Source organism: Microcaecilia unicolor, chromosome 2, assembly GCF_901765095.1.
Source record: "Microcaecilia unicolor chromosome 2, aMicUni1.1, whole genome shotgun sequence".
NCBI classification, from domain to species: domain Eukaryota; kingdom Metazoa; phylum Chordata; class Amphibia; order Gymnophiona; family Siphonopidae; genus Microcaecilia; species Microcaecilia unicolor.
Window position 1 is genome coordinate 172,824,253 of NC_044032.1, and position 16,108 is coordinate 172,840,360.

The 16,108-nt window shown below is 43.0% G+C and overlaps 1 protein-coding gene across 2 annotated transcripts in view; it reads right to left on the reverse strand.

Moving 5' to 3' along the window:
* TRIM36 (tripartite motif containing 36) overlaps positions 1 to 16,108 on the reverse strand; it is a 196,163-nt gene that overhangs the window by 124,607 nt on the left and 55,448 nt on the right. For both annotated transcript variants that reach the window (XM_030193496.1, XM_030193497.1), the window contains exon 2: positions 6,714 to 6,960. In XM_030193496.1, the coding sequence (XP_030049356.1) occupies positions 6,714 to 6,960 (247 nt within the window). The remainder of the gene's footprint in view (positions 1 to 6,713; positions 6,961 to 16,108) is intronic.

Genomic DNA, 16,108 nt, shown 5'->3' on the forward strand with positions numbered 1-16,108 from the left:
CAGCCGCACCGAGCTAATGAGAACGAGGGACAGGAACTGGAGGGATTTACTCAGAAAAGGGGCCTCTCTCCCGGCAGTTCCTTAACTGCCGCCTGAAAGGAAAGAGGAAGCCATACGGTACAGCCCTTCGACATTTCTACCCGTCCGCTCGCACTTTATTACCACAGCCTTTTTGGTGACGACAAAGGTCGTGGTAGGTATAACAGCTGTGATTCCAAAGCTGAAGCATATCAAGGTCCTTCAGGCGTTCGCTGTGGGCAACTGAAACGGACAATGGAGGCAATAGAACGATCCACCGGGAGCCCGAAGCTGCCGCCCTCAAAAAAAAAAAAAAAAAACCTACCCACCTGCACCCTTCCCACGCTGCCGTCCTGTGCCCTCCCAACGCTGCCGCAGGTAAACCTTGCTAGCGCCAGTTTCATTCCTCACAGAAACGGGCCTTTTTTTACTTATATATATAAATAATATTACAATAATCCAATGAGGCTATTGTTTTAAAGTGTTCTAAATGAAGATAAGAACTAGAAAGTTTCTAATATATATATATATTTGAAGATTAGTCTGAGGCTCCATGGATAAATAACAGTCGGTGGGGAGGTTAAAGCAGACCCAACTGCAGTAGCTTGGTTTTACTAGTATTTTAATATTGACTAGCCCTTTTCAACTAAAAATTAAGTCAACTTTGTACAGTAACTTCAGGACTTACATTTTTAAGAGTTATGGGTTTCATTAAAGTAATGTCATCAGCATAAGAGAAAAAAACTTTTATGCTTAGATTTGACAAAAAAAAGATCTGAAAAAACTCATTAGTATATTAAATAGGGGAAGAGGGAACCCTGCAGTACCCCCCAACTCGCTTTCCAGGAATTTGAGAACTCCTCAAAATGCTTCACTCTAAGTCCTTTCTGTCAGGAACCCCAGAACCAGTTAAATACTCTTGTCAATATCACCCAACATTTTTAATAGGAGATAATGGTCTATTACATCAAAGACTACTGAAAGGTCAAATTTTTGAATTATAGCTTGTTCACCTTTGCTAAATAGGTCTTTTGAGGAAATTTATCAATATTTTTAATAAGGTTTCAGTGCTAAATCATCCTCTAAAACCATATTGTGTTGGATTATTTGGATTTTCATAATTTATACCTATAAAGATTGATTTGCGACTACACCCACCAGGATCTTAACAAAAAAAAATTGAATATTAGGAAGTGGTCTATAAATACCAGGGTCTTGTTTATCTCTGGATGAGTTTTTCCAACAGCAGAATTAGTAACATATTCCAATGACATAGGAAATAGACCAAAGCTTCAATACGGATGCAATCCAAACATGAACCCAAATTATAAAATAGACTGGAGAACATAAAAGGTAGAACAAGAAAATTGTTTAATCATATTTTGTAATTTTACTGCTGAATAGTATGGAAAGAATCCCAATACGTACCAGCTGGAAACCTATACCATTGATTGCATCATTAGATAGTTCCACAAAAGGCTCTGTTTTTTGTAGAGCATTTATATCTTTTCTGATAGTCAAGATTTTACTTTGAAAAAATTCTACTGTCTCTTCAATGAAGAACATTAAAGAGGAATGTTAGATATCAATGCTTCAGCAATGCACCAAGCCAATATCCACTCCAACTTCTACTGCAAAAGGGCCCGGAGCCGATCCTCTGGGGCAGGCATCAGTAAAGGTGGGCTGATAATCGGTGCACAAACAGCCTGCAAGGATAGAGCTGAATTGGAAGGCCAGTCCTGGTGTCGAAGAGACTGGCACTGATTCCACAGAGGGGTAGCAGTCCTCTCAGTGCCAACATTTCTCGGGTACTGGCAGTGCCAATGTCCTGGAGTACTGGCACTGTGCAAGAAGGTCTCATGTTGGTGCTCCTTCACTCGAAGCACAACATTGGGATCCCTCAGTGCCGAAAAGGATGACATTGAATCCTGCAGGTCATCAGTGTTGGGTTCGATGATGCCTGGCCCAACAGGACCCTATAGCCCGATGGAAACCTCCTTGATGTTGGTGCACCCCCACTGTCCAATGCAGCCTCACCAGCCATGGGGAACAATGCCTCGGATACTGATGTTGATGGACCAGACTTAAAAGCACGAAAGGTTCTCACAGTGAGGTTCACGACTCTTGGAGTCTTTTCTACATTTTAATATACAGTTAGAGATCTTGTGGACAGGTCCTAGGCACAGTGAGCACCAATCATGAGGGTCAGTCACAAAGATGACCGTACCACACTGAGAACACTTCTTAAAACCACTGGGAGTTTTAAGGGACATCAGGGAAAAATAGCCAAAGGAAAATCAAACAGCTCAATTTTTGATGCTAAGGCCTAAAATGGCCAACTAAAAGGGATTGCAAAATAAGGAGAAATTAGGTCTTACCTGATCATTTTCTTTCCACTAGTCCTTCCCACTATTAAAGAACCTGTGGGATAGCTGTGTCCTTCAACCAGCAGGTAGAGATAGAGATCTGAAAAACTGAGCTGAGATATCTCTTGGCATTCAGTCCAGCTCCTCAGTATTTATTGTAGACAAGCAGTAAGGAGACACTCAGAACAAACACAACCACCTTAAACAACTTGCAAATCTAACACTAAGCAGACAAGAATACATACATGGACCTCATCTCTGGAAAACTTGTAGGGAACAAGAGATATGCAGAATACACCACAAAAGGTGACTTGTCCTTACTTGACCCAATACTTCGCACAAACCAAACATCTTAGAAATCTCAGGCAGGCCTATGGAATAGCGAAGACGACAAATGGGAAGAAAATTATCAGATAAGACCTAATTTTTCTTTTCATTACATAGCTTCCCACTATTCCAGAACCTGTGGTATGTTCAAAAACAATCCCTAGGAGTGGGTGGGATCCTGCTATTGCCTCCCTGAGAATTGAAACCCCAAAACTGGCTTCTGAACACACTGCAATAGCCACCCTGCAGTGCTTCGCAAAGGTATGCAGCATCAAGGAACTCACAGCCTTGCGAATATCCACCAGAGACAGTAATCTCCGCACAGGATGTTGCTGTATGTCTTGTAGAATAAGCCCGCAAGGCCTGAGAGGTGCCTGCTTCCCTGCAAGCAAATAAGCTGATGCGATAGTCTCTGTTAGCCATCTAGCAATTGTAGGCTTGGAAGACATGAGGCCTAGCCTCCGTTTACCAAAAAGCAAAGTCTATCCAATTTGCAAAACTCATTCGTGCCGTCCAGATATCTAATGAGGATTCCACGTACATCGAGAAGCTTTTCAAGGAAAAATATGGAGCCTCTTCATCCTCTCTACGAAAGGACAGAATCGCCAAAGATTAAATTGGTTGAGATAAAATGCCAATACCACTTTTGGAAGAAAGGAAAGAACCATGCACAGGGAAATTCCCGCCCCTGAAAAACAAAGAAAAGGATCACGACCAAGAGAGCCTGAAGCTTCAAAACCCTACATGCCAATGCAACAGCCACAAAGAATGCTGTCTTTAGCCTAAAATCTTTCAAGGCAGCCTTCTGAAGTGGCTCAAAAAACAGGTGTCAGAGGAGCCCAAAGGACTAAATTAAGGTTCCACTCTGGACACGGTGTATGAAAGGGAAGATGCAAAGACCCACTCCCCATATCAGAGTCAGCTACGAGAGATGTCTTCTGTAGTCTGGCCCTGAAAACAGGCCAAAGCCGCAACCTGAAATTTTAGAGAACACAACGCCACTCCCGCTAAAAAGTGCGTGATCCAAGCCCGTGCAAAGGACACCAGCGCTCAAATGCCCTCCACAACCTCTAAATGCCATGGATGTAGAACATTTCTGAGCCTGAAGTAAGATAGAAATGACCAAATCAGAACACCTTTTTCGTCTCAACCAAGCCTTTCAATGGCCAAGCCGTAAGACTAAAGGGGCATAGATCCTCCATGAGCACTGGACCTTGCCTCAGTAGACCATGTATCTGTGGAAGATGGAGAGGACCCCTGTCCAGCAGTCAAATCAGGTCCATGTACTACGGCCCACAGGGCTACATATATTATTCGACCCCGATGCAATCCGATCCTTTTCAACACACTGCCTACCAAGGGCCAAGGACAGAAGACATACAGTAGATGTCTCTGACGAAGGCTGCAGTAGGGCATTAATCCCATTTGAGCCTGGTTCTTTCGATGGCTGAAAAGCTTGGGAAATTTTGGCATTCTTATTTGTCGCCATCAAGACCAGAAGAGGAGAATCCCATCAGTCCACTATCATCTGAAAACCCTGGCAGGATAGTTCACATTCTCCCAGATCCAAGGAGTGACTACTGAGAAACTCCACCTCCACATTCAAGGACCCAGTGATATAAGTTGCCTCTACCTGTTAGCTCCGGAGGAGAAAAATAAATTGCAGCTTCCCAGGGTATGCTCCTGTGACTAAGACCATGATGCCGGTGGAAGAGGGTATTCCCCTAAAAGACCTACAGGATAGGAAGCTAGAAGGCTCGCAGAAACAACTACTACTACTACTATTTAGCATTTCTATAGCGCTACAAGGCGTACGCAGCGCTGCACAAACATAGAAGAAAGACAGTCCCTGCTCAAAGAGCTTACAATCTAATAGACAAATAAATAAATAAATAAGCAAAGCAAATCAAATCAATTAATGTGAACGGGAAGGAAGAGAGGAGGGTAGGTGGAGGCGAGTGGTTACAAGTGGTTACGAGTCAAAAGCAATGTTAAAGAGGTGGGCTTTCAGTCTAGATTTAAAGGTGGCCAAGGATGGGGCAAGACGTAGGGGCTCAGGAAGTTTATTCCAGGCGTAGGGTGCAGCGAGACAGAAGGCGCGAAGTCTAGAGTTGGCAGTAGTGGAGAAGGGAACAGATAAGAAGGATTTATCCATGGAGCGGAGTGCACGGGAAGGGGTGTAGGGAAGGACGAGTGTGGAGAGATACTGGGGAGCAGCAGAGTGAATACATTTATAGGTTAGTAGAAGAAGTTTGAACAGGATGCGAAAACGGATAGGGAGCCAGTGAAGGGTCTTGAGGAGAGGGGTAGTATGAGTAAAGCGACCCTGGAGGAAGATGAGACGGGCAGCAGAGTTTTGAACCGACTGGAGAGGGGAGAGGTGACTAAGTGGGAGGCCAGCAAGAAGCAGATTGCAGTAGTCTAAACGAGAGGTGACAAGGGTGTGGATGAGGGTTTTGGTAGAGTGCTCGGAAAGAAAGGGGCGGACTGTACGGATGTTGTAAAGAAAGAAACGACAGGTCTTGGCAATCTGCTGGATATGAGCAGAGAAGGAGAGAGAAGAGTCAAAGATGACCCCAAGGTTTCGAGCTGAGGAGACAGGGATAATGAGAGAGCCATCAACAGAAATAGAAAACGGGGGGAGCGGGGAGGTGGGTTTGGGGGGGAAAATGAGAAGCTCGATTTTGGTCATATTTAATTTCAGGTGGCGTTGAGACATCCAGGCAGCAATGTCAGACAAGCACAAACCTTTGAAGTGGCCTCTTTGAGCCTTCAATCAATAGTGTGCAGCTTGTCTGTGGCAAGAGCGTTCCTGAAGTGGTATCAGCAGTCGGCAACACAAGATGGGTGCCATAACACCCAGCTTGAAGAAGGATTGGCCTACGATGCTATTTGACATGTTACTGGTTATGGCCTGCAGTATGTCTTTGGCTGTGATGGCATGTTGGCAACTCTAGTTGCGGCATTGGACAGAGGATGCAGCATGAGTCACATCCAGTTAAAATGCCCTTTCAGGGCAAGTGGCTATTTGGAGAAGATCTCAGTAACTTGGTGAAAGAACTGGGGAAAACTAAGCCAGAGCGGTTGCAAGCCGTAAACCTCTTATCATTTGTCTTCAGGGGGCCAGCCTGGTTGCCAACAATATGGTTAGAAGTTTTGCTTTCAGGCATGCCCATCTTTCTTTTGTGCGAATAGGAAGTTGTCCTCTCACAGCGCCTGATGCTTCCAGAGCTTTGCAATGATGCGAAGCTGATCCACTCTTCTCTTCCTCCAATGGAAGGACATCTTCAGGAGTTTTGGGAGAAGTGGGCCAGTGTCAGACAGTGGGTTGGATATTATTACAGAAATATTACAAGTTGGTGTTCTTCCACTCGGTTGCTCCTCTCTTCTTGCAGTCTATTTGGTTCAGGGAACCAAGGCGGTTGAGGTTCAGGCCACAGTAGATTCCTTGCTGGTGCTCCGGGCCATTGCTCCAGTTCTGAATGGGGACAAAGCAGATACTCTATGTCATTGTACCAAAGAAGGAAGACACCTTTCGTCCAGTCTTGTGCTACTTTAAATGTATACCAGAGTTTGATTTTTTCCTGTTAGGAAGCAACGTAATGGAATGAAAAACAAACAAAATAAAATAAGAGGTTGCGCATAACACAAGGGAAGGCACCAGAAAAAGAAAAACTCGCATTGAGGACCAGAAAAAGGTGACTGCTCTTCTCCGCAGAAGACTGCTGGTCCTGTGTGATCAAGCTGGGCAAGAAGGCACCCACACATGTGCAGTTCACTGCTGCCAAAGGCTTCAGTAATTTCTAGAATGCTGTGTAGCATCCATATCAGGGGATGTCGCCCATATGTGGTAAATAGGGTCCTGCTTGTCCTCAAGAGAAAACAATGCTTAAAAATTATTCAAGTATTAAAACCTGCAAGAAGCAAAATCATGACATTTTGATTGCTAGCAGTGATGAACACAAAATATTCAGCTCTTTAGGATAAAATTCTGCTACATACCTGATCTAATAAGTCGGTCTATTCTCTCATATCTTTCAGCACTTGGAGAAAAAACCTTAATTCGAGGGCTCCCAGGGGCAGATGTATCTGAGCATGCATCAGTGAAAGAGTCTTCATGACACAGGAAAAGAAGTTCTTTCACACACTTGTGGCAGACACTGTGCTGACAGGGAAGGATCAGTGGATGGATAAACAATTCTTTGCAAGATGGACAGATAAGCTCTCGTTCAATATTCTTGATTGTAACCTTGAAAAGGAAAAAAAGCAAGATAGCCAAAATGAACCCTTGCTTTAAAAAGGTTAGATGCAAAATTTAAAATAGACAACATAATTATATTATGACGGTAGTAGTCAAAAAAAGGTCTTGCAGCTGCTTTGTAGTTCTACGCAGTTAAATAGGTGCAATTCCTTAACCACAATGTAAAAGTGAATTAGTGTACGTATACTGCAACTGGTGTTGCTGCTTCTACTACAGAAATATATTTGCTTAAGGACGAACTGGCATTTTTTGGAGAGCGTTCACTCAATCATCTGCCTCCTATGATTTCCCATTAAATACAGAAACAAAACTACCTCCAGATCACCTCCACCCTTCCTGTGACTAGAGCTACCATCCAGTCCACTGCCCCTACTGTCTTCCCATTGACTGGATCCTACCTACAGGATCTCCAGCTAGTTAGAAAGAAGTAGGCAGGACAGGCTCACTCACATGGAGGGGAGGTGGGGAACTAGAGTACTGCAGATAGAGGGTTTTTTTTGTTGTTGTTATTTATTTCTTTATTACATTTACAGATTACTTCAAGTAGAAATCTTGAAACAGAAAAGGTGACTATAAGTCAATATAAAGTCTTAAGGAAATTAGTTAATACAAACTTATTTAAATCTTGATCTTTTGCTCATCTTAAGTCTACAATAAGGAGGCATTACACAATACAGAGGAAAAAATAGATTAATATCTAAATTATAGAAAAAGGCGACCGAGAGTTTGAGCGATATTTAAACTTTTTATGGCATTGAAGTTGTTACATTCCTTGGTTGTGGCGTTGATTGTTGTTCAACAATCTTAGTTTCCAAAAAAGAATTTAGTTGTTTAGAATCAAATAATATATATTTAACAGAATTTAACTTTAAGACACATTTACAAGGAAAGTTTAACCAAAATAAAGCGCCCAATTGGAGAGCTTTCGGGCGCAATTTAAGGAACTCTTGTCTTTTCTTTTGTGTAGTCTTAGAAACATCTGGATACATTCTTATTTTACATTTGAGGAAATTTTGATCTGTATGAAGAAATTAGTATCCAGTCCCTATCAGGTTGTAAAATGAAAGTTACTTAAGTGTTGCTGTTGTCAAACCCACTTTATCATCTTCAAGTTTTTGTGTTAAGTTTGTCTAAAGTCTCCACAGGTACGTCGTCCACTCTATCTCCGTATTCTAAGTCTTTCTTCAGGAAAGGCGATATATAGTAAATTTTTGATATAGGAGGATGTGACTGTTCGGGAATTTTCAACACCTCCGTTAAATATTTTTTGAAAGTGGTAAGAGGTGAGACTGAAAGTTGCTTTGGAAAATTTATAAGTCTAAGTGTATTTGAACGCTGATAATGTTCCAGAATTTCAATCCTATTTTGCAGGTAGAGATTTTCTTTAATCATATTAACTTGAATCTGTTGACAATTTTGTATAGTCTTAGAATTATTTTCAATGTCTTTAACCCCATAGTTGTAATCTTTTTGTCTAGTATTGGTATTTTTTCAGACAGAGTGAAATTGTTGGTTTAGAAAGGTAAACTTCTGTGAAAAAGAGGCTTCTAGGCCCACTAGGGCTTGCCAAACTGTGTCCAAAGTTATAGTCTCAGGTTTCGGTGGCAAAAAAAGACTTACTTGAGAAGCCTAATTCAGGATCTGGATCCATCGATAGCTGTCTATCAAGTGCCATCAGATTTCCTAAACAGGTAATCTAATACTCCAGAGAACTGCAAAACAGCCAAACACAATCCAAAGGGTTGTGTGGAATGAATGTAAAGAAATGAGGAAAGTGGGAAATACCCTCAGAAACCAAGGCTTCTGCCAAGGTCTAATCAACAAGACACTATTATCTATACAAGACTTTGTGCCCGTGATCAAATTTCTTACATGGGGTAAATAAATATTCCCTATCCCACTCATTCAAAAATGCCCATATAGAAGCATCATGCAAAATTGCCCATAATAGAGCACAAATATTGAAGATAACTGAGTAACAAAAACTGTTCAAGCTACAGCATAGCATGCATCAACTTTAGCTTAATGAATGCTGGCTTGACAACCCCACAGTTCAACTGTTGATTTCAACGGGGCCCGTTCGTTTCACCCATAAAAGAGATTCATCAGGAACCACTCAGTTGGATCATACTGACAGGGGTATCGGTCTCAAGCTGACTAAACTTCTCTTACAACCGACGGGGACCCACGCCTGGAGACCCCGTCGACCTTTGGACATTCGGCGTCTCCTGGACTGCTCTCGGAGCTTCCACCAGCATGGGAGGGGGATTTCGCGTTTCAGGACTCAAAGATGTTTCTGCTTCCAGCCAGGAGAATGGCAAACCTCTCCCCAGTTTCTCCGGCAGCGAAGAAGCACCCGTTGGAACACTCGATGTCAAGAATCGGTCCAGCGGCCTCACCGAAGCAAAGGCAGCGCCGCAGGGCTAACACGCTGCCTGCCTCTCCTTTTAGGCATCAGGAAAATATAAATTTTTCATAGAAAGGAGAGGTAAGTCTGGAGCAGCTTCTCTTACTTCTCACTTGGCCGCCATCTTCGTTTGTCTCAGTTTTTCGCCCAGATAAAGGTTTTAAACTCAGAAAAAAGCCAGACACATTACCTATCCTTCTTCTTTCTCAACATTAATGTACAACTCTGCTGACTTCTGAAAAAAGCCAGACAGTTGGCAATCCTAAGAGTCCTGAGCACATCTCACAACCCCCACCCACATACAATGCATATGGGAACAAAGTATGTGCAAAGTTTGACAAGGGCTTAATCTGAAGAAGTTTTCAGAGAACAAATATGAAATGTGATAGAGAAATGTTAACATTCCCTGTGTGCACATCTGTGGGGTCTGCATGTGTTTTGTGTGCCTGTATGCTGGACATGTGTTGTGTCTGTGGAGGAGGGTAGCTGGGCTGGCAAGTTTGATTTGGGGGGAGGGCCCAGTTATCTCCTGGGAAGAACGGAGAAGAGAGACACTGATGGCTCCAGGAGTACGAGGTCCATCAGGGAGGTTTGCTTGCCGTCTGATAACAGTTTCTTTGCTAATTACAAAGCCTCTCTTTATGACCATGAATTTGTGTGGACATTATTATGCCAGTTGTGATTGGTCCATAGGTATGATCTGACACAGATCGATGCCAACATTGGACAGAAGAGGAAGAGGAGATATAAGACTAGAAGACTGGTTGGAGAAGGCTCTGAGAGAGAGAGAGAGCAAGAATCTGATTTCCTACACCACTGAACTGTGTACCTTGCAACAAACTGACAAGGTTAGCTCAGCTACAATATACGGCCTCACCTTGAAGACTGTGCCATCTGTATCCAGAATACAGACCTTGTACTTTATTCCTGGACTGAGAGACTCGCTGGGGGCTTCAGCTTGAGTCTCAGAGAAGGAATCCGCTTCTTTACCATTGGAAGTCTGCCATAAAGACGGCAAGGTGAGATAACTGGATATACTACTTATGGTCATGGTTTAGTTAGTCCACGGTTTTATCTGTGATAGATTGGTTTTATGTCAGGATTGGTGGTCAGTGAATCATTAGCTGCTAAGTGTTTTGCACAAGGCAGGTTAGTGGTGTAAGTTTTCATAATCAGTAGGATATCAGTTTTGTGATTAGTTGTGTGATCACTCATTTAGATAGTCCGTTTGGATAATCATATATCTTTGTATATATTTTGGGGATAAGCTATTTTTGGTACAAGCTATTTTTGTAATCTTGCTTTGCCATAGATAGCTATTATTTTTCTATTCATAATAAATCATAATACAGTGCAATCCGCTTAAGTGCAAGGGTCTGGGACCAAAGAAATACATGCAGTTTACCAGAGCGTGCACTTAACAGTTGTGACCCAAAGAAGCTTGACATCTGATAAACATATGTACAGTACTGTTTATTATACGTACAGTATACAGTCTCCGTCAACTGACGTTAGGCTTACTTGAAGTAATCAGTCATAGTCCTCTGTACACTCGTGTCTGTGAGTTCCACTACGTCTGTCAGACGGTAAAAACTGTCACAGCACTGGCATCCAGTGGCCTCCAGATGCACGGTGTTGACTCTCCAGTGCTCTTGCAAAAGTGACAGGAGGTTGTTGAATTTCATCAGCATATGCCTCGCTGCTCATTTCATCATCAGCCGTTGCCTGCGTGTAGGCGCATATCTCAACATCAGTGCTGTCAGCTGTTTGTAGATCGTAATCAACAGCTACATAGCGATGAAACTCTTCAGTAACACCGGCTGGGATGTCAATAACCTGTTCATCTGAAGCGTTTTCAACAGCTGCATCTGTTTCGTCCCTCTCCACATCCTTAAAGTTTGCCCGCTTGTAGCAGTTCACAATGGTTGCCTGTGTAACATGATTCCAGGCTTCTTTCTGCATATGTAGGGAATCAACAGTGATAGATTACGAGCCAGTTCAACAGCACGTTTATCCTTGCCAGTCTGGTCATCCATAACGCTCATCAGACGACGTAGCACAAGAACCCGATAATGTTGTTTGAAATTGGCTATTATGCCCTGATCCATAGGTTGGATCAGAGAGGTAGTGTTTGGTGGCAGGAAGACCACCTTGACGTTAGACAGCCTGACATCATCCCTGTGTGCAGCACAATTATCACAAAGCAACAAAATCTGACGCTTTGTGCCCGCATTCTAGTGTCTAACTTCTTTAGCCACTGCTTCCAAATTTCCCCAGTCATCCATGAATTTACGTTAGCCTCGTATGACTCAGGAAGTCGCTTAACATTCTTGAAGCAACAGGGGCTGTTTGCTCTTTCCAATGACAAGGGGTTCCAACTTCTCACTCCCATCCATATTGCAGCAAAGGAGGATCGTCAGTCGGTCCTTCAACGTTTTACCTCCAGTAGTTTCAGCATGTTTGAATGCAAGTGTTCCATCAGGAATCGCTCGCCAGTAGAGACCGTTTTCATCAGCATTGAAAATGTCACAAGGTGCAAACTCGTTCAAGATGGTAGGAAGAACTGAAAACAACCCAATTTTCAGCACCAAAGTCATCAGCGTCTTGTTTCTCACCATGCTGTTTCTTGAATTTTATGTTGTTCCTCTCCTTCCATCTTTCCAACCATCGAACAGTGGCTTTGAATTCAGTTAGTCCAAAGACTTTCAGCTAGCTGGTTAGCTTTCTCCATAAGCAGTGGACCAGTGACAGGAAACTGTCTGCTCCTGACTCGAGAAAACCATTGAAGAAGAGCATCTTCTACCTCCTCAGCTTTTCCCGCCCTTTTACATTTCCTGTGTGGATTTGTATTGTTTTGCCAGTCTTCCAGAAGCTGGTCTTTCTGCTTCAAGACATGTGAAATTTGACTGGGATTGACACCATTTTCTTTAGCAATAGTTGCTTGACTGTTTGTTTTCTAATTTTTTATGAACTTTTATTCGTTCAGCCAGTGTTAAAGTGTTACAGTTCCGCTGCGACAACAATGACTCCAGTGTACACTCTAACAACATTCTTTCGCTTATTCTGCCTGTGGCATTTAAAGGGGCGATAAATTTGAAATCTCATTGGTTGTCACGCACCAATCGGCTTCCATATTCGTGTGCGCGCTTATGTGGAGTTTTTCCTGCAGAGGAGCGGTCTTAAACCACGCATACAAGCGAATCTTGCACTTATCAGTGGTGTGCTAAACCGAAGTTTGTCCCCATAAAAATTGATGGCGCCAAAAATGGGACCGAAGTATGGCATGCAGTTAAACAGAGCATGCGCTTATCTGACGTGCACTTAAATGGAGTGCACTGTATATCTTTTCTGTGGCATTGTCCCTTTCATTGGTATAGCTAGCTAGCCGAAGGGCCAATTAGGTACTGCCATTCCCCTGTGCAAATGAGTCTAGAATAATTGCTTTTGTGGTGATTATCTGATATAAAAAGTACCTATGATATATATTAGGAGTTTATCCTTCTAATATAGCCCTCTAGCTTTCTGATCAGCTCCTCAGGGGCGCATGCAGAAAGTCTCTCAGTAGAGCCTGCACTGTATTAAGAAAATAGCATAATGCAGCATGCTATAAGCTGGTTAAAATCACGGCAGTAATCCACATCTCATTGCTAAAATGTCACCTTTCCTGTCTGTGCCTGAGCTGTGACTAGGGCATCATTGCTAAAATGTCCCTTTTCTTTTAATGCATGAGCAGGAATGAACTCATGCACTGATTGAGAGAGGGGCGTTTGGGGGAAAAAAAAAAAAAAAACACCATTGTCTACACCCCTCTCCCCAACCACATTTAATTAATTTATTTAATTTCAGCACTTGATATACTGCAAGTGATCCCTGAGGCGACTATGAAGTTTACAATTTCTATTACAGGTACTTTGCACTGTCCCTAATGGGTTCACAATTAAGTTATATATTGTACCTGGGGCAATGGAGGGCTAAGTGACTTGCCCAGGGACACATGGAGCTGAAGAGAGAACTAAACTTATTTACCTGATAATATAGTGCAGTGCTTCTCAACCCTCTTCTGGAGGCACACCTAGGCAGATGGGTTTTCAGGTTTACTACAATGAATATGAATGAGAGAGATTTACTTACAGTACTCACTTTATACAAATCTCTCTCATGCAGCATATTCATTGTGGTAGTCCCGAAAACCTGACTGGCTAAGTGTGTCTCCAGGAGAGGGTTGAGAAGCAATGATCTAGTGAAGTGGATTTCAACCCAGTCCTCTGGGATCACCTGGCCAGGTGGATTTTCAGGACATGATTTTCAGGGTGTCCACAATGAATACACAGGAGAAAAGATTTGCATGCACTACCTTCCTGGTATGCAAATCTCTAGTATGTATATTCATCATGGATATCCTGAAATTCCAACTGGCCAAGTGGTCCCTGAGGAATGGGTTGAAAACCACTAGTCTAATGGACATCTGGTAAAACTGGCCCCACCCAATGCACTGTGCAGGGTAGAGCACCGCCATTTGATATTGTTCCTGCTCCTGCCTTATTTAAGATATATGGTTGGTGGGGGGAGTCCCACTTGACACCAAGGACGTTTTAAAAGTAGGGTCAGAGGAGAAGAGGGAGTGGGTGCACTCGACACCAGGGACTTTTTTTGGAAGTGTGGGTAGGAAGGCAGACAGGCCACTAGACTACCAGGGCAAAGGGTGGGGTTTGTTTGTTTGTCTTTTTAAATATCAGGGAAGAGATGGGTCCATTCAAGAGGTGGGAGTCACTAGGACCACTGCAGAAAGCAATCCACGGCAGGGTGGAATGAGAGGCAAGTTACTTAACTCTCCGTTGCCCCAGGTACTAAAAAACTTACTGGGCTCATAATCTAGCGACAGAGTACCTTAATATAATAAATGTTAAATCGTTTTAGTTGTACCAGAGAAAGTTGGTATATATCAAAAATTCATAACCCTTTACCAGAGGGGATGCCACTAAACACCCACTCCTATCAACCTACCCTACTCCGGACCTGGTTATAAATGTCTGGCCCACAAAACGCATCAGACTTTTTTTTTCTTCATTCCATGACTGTAATATCCATAACGACCGCATTACCCATGCATTTCAATGCAGTGCGCTGTAAGGGTTCCGTGCAAGTTTACACCTACACCGAACTCTAGTAAAACCCACGGTCAGAGCTGGATTAAGGCATAGGCAAACTAGGCATGTGCCTCAGACCCAAAAAGTTAGGGGAGGCCCTGTAAGATGCACTCATGATTCAGGAGACTACGATCACTGTCTAGATTTTTTCAGGATTATAAAAAAAAATTTACGGTTTCAAAAGCAAAAGGATAGCTAAGTGTGTGGATCCAGCCAATGGGCAGGCTTCTAGTCACAGAGAGAAGGAGCTGAGCTGCAAGAGCTATGAAAGAAGCTGAGCTCTGCACCAAGGAGGTTTAATAAGAAAGAAGATGGCATGACGTCAAAAAGTTGAAGCCAGTTTCCCTTAGCAGCCACCATATTGGTGTACCCAAAACAAACCCCTTGAAAACTCCCTAACCTCCCCCCCCCCCAACTCTCCTCCTAACAGAAAGAATAGAAAACCAAGGAGGCTTAATAAAACAATATAAACCTTACAAGTTTGCCATTGTTTTTCAATAGAGTCTGCAAATGTTTTGGTCACTCATATGGCAGCAAGCTTCAGTCCACAAAATGGGCCAGATAGGCTCATGCGGTCTCCTGTCTTATTAAACGTCCTTGCTCTGCACCGGTTCTTTGGAAAGAATCAGTGGAACAAGTGAGTGTTCTGGGGGGGGGGGGGGGGGGGGGGAGGGGAACATTTCGGAGTAGGACTGAACAATGGGTGAAAGTGTGAAGCCTCTGCTGTCAGTAGAGGAAAAGAAGTGGCAGCAAATGCAAAAACTCATGATGGTGGGCAGACGTGGTGGGAGGTGAGCCTTGCATGAATGAGCACATGAGCAGCACAAGAAAAGAGCACTAGAGAGTGCATGCACATGTTTATATTTTGTGTCTCTGGTGAGGACAGTCTCATAAATAAAGATTCCCGTTGAAAATATGGGTTGAAATTGACATGTTCACTGGCACAAATGTACCTGTAGACATACTAAGTGAAGGGAAGTTTTCAGCACAGGGAATTTACCCTAACAGTTAAATTACTTGGGTAAATTCCTTTGAATACTGTACTAATGCTGCCTCCACTCTGCCTATATCCTTTAGTAAAAAAGCTAAATATTTTATTTTGCTTTTTACATTTGTGAACCTTTCTTCACACACTAAATTTATATTTTGGACACATGGTCCTTAAATCTCACTCTTTCGAGCAGTCCACACTTGGAATCTCTGGTCTATGAGAGGTAATAGAGAGTGAAAATGACTTGCCCAGCTTCCCTGGTTCTCAGCCCACTGCTGCAGAGCTGCCAAGTTACCCAGCTCCAGGAGGGAGACTTTTCAGTTGGTCCTATTTTTGAACTTATATTTCAGTGTTCTATTTGTAGTCCCTGATACCACCAACTGAAATCAGCACCTCAGATCCCATAATATACCGGGATAGGGTTGCAGAAATCCAAGTCTGAATTTCTCTTTTGGAACTGGGTAACTTGGCTGCTCTCCAGCTCTAACCATTAAGCTTCTCCATTCAAAGCATGTGCTTGCATAGTCCCCACGCTCACTCTCAAACTATAACTGCTATCTTACCTACAACTAGGCTCTGCATTTTTCCCTG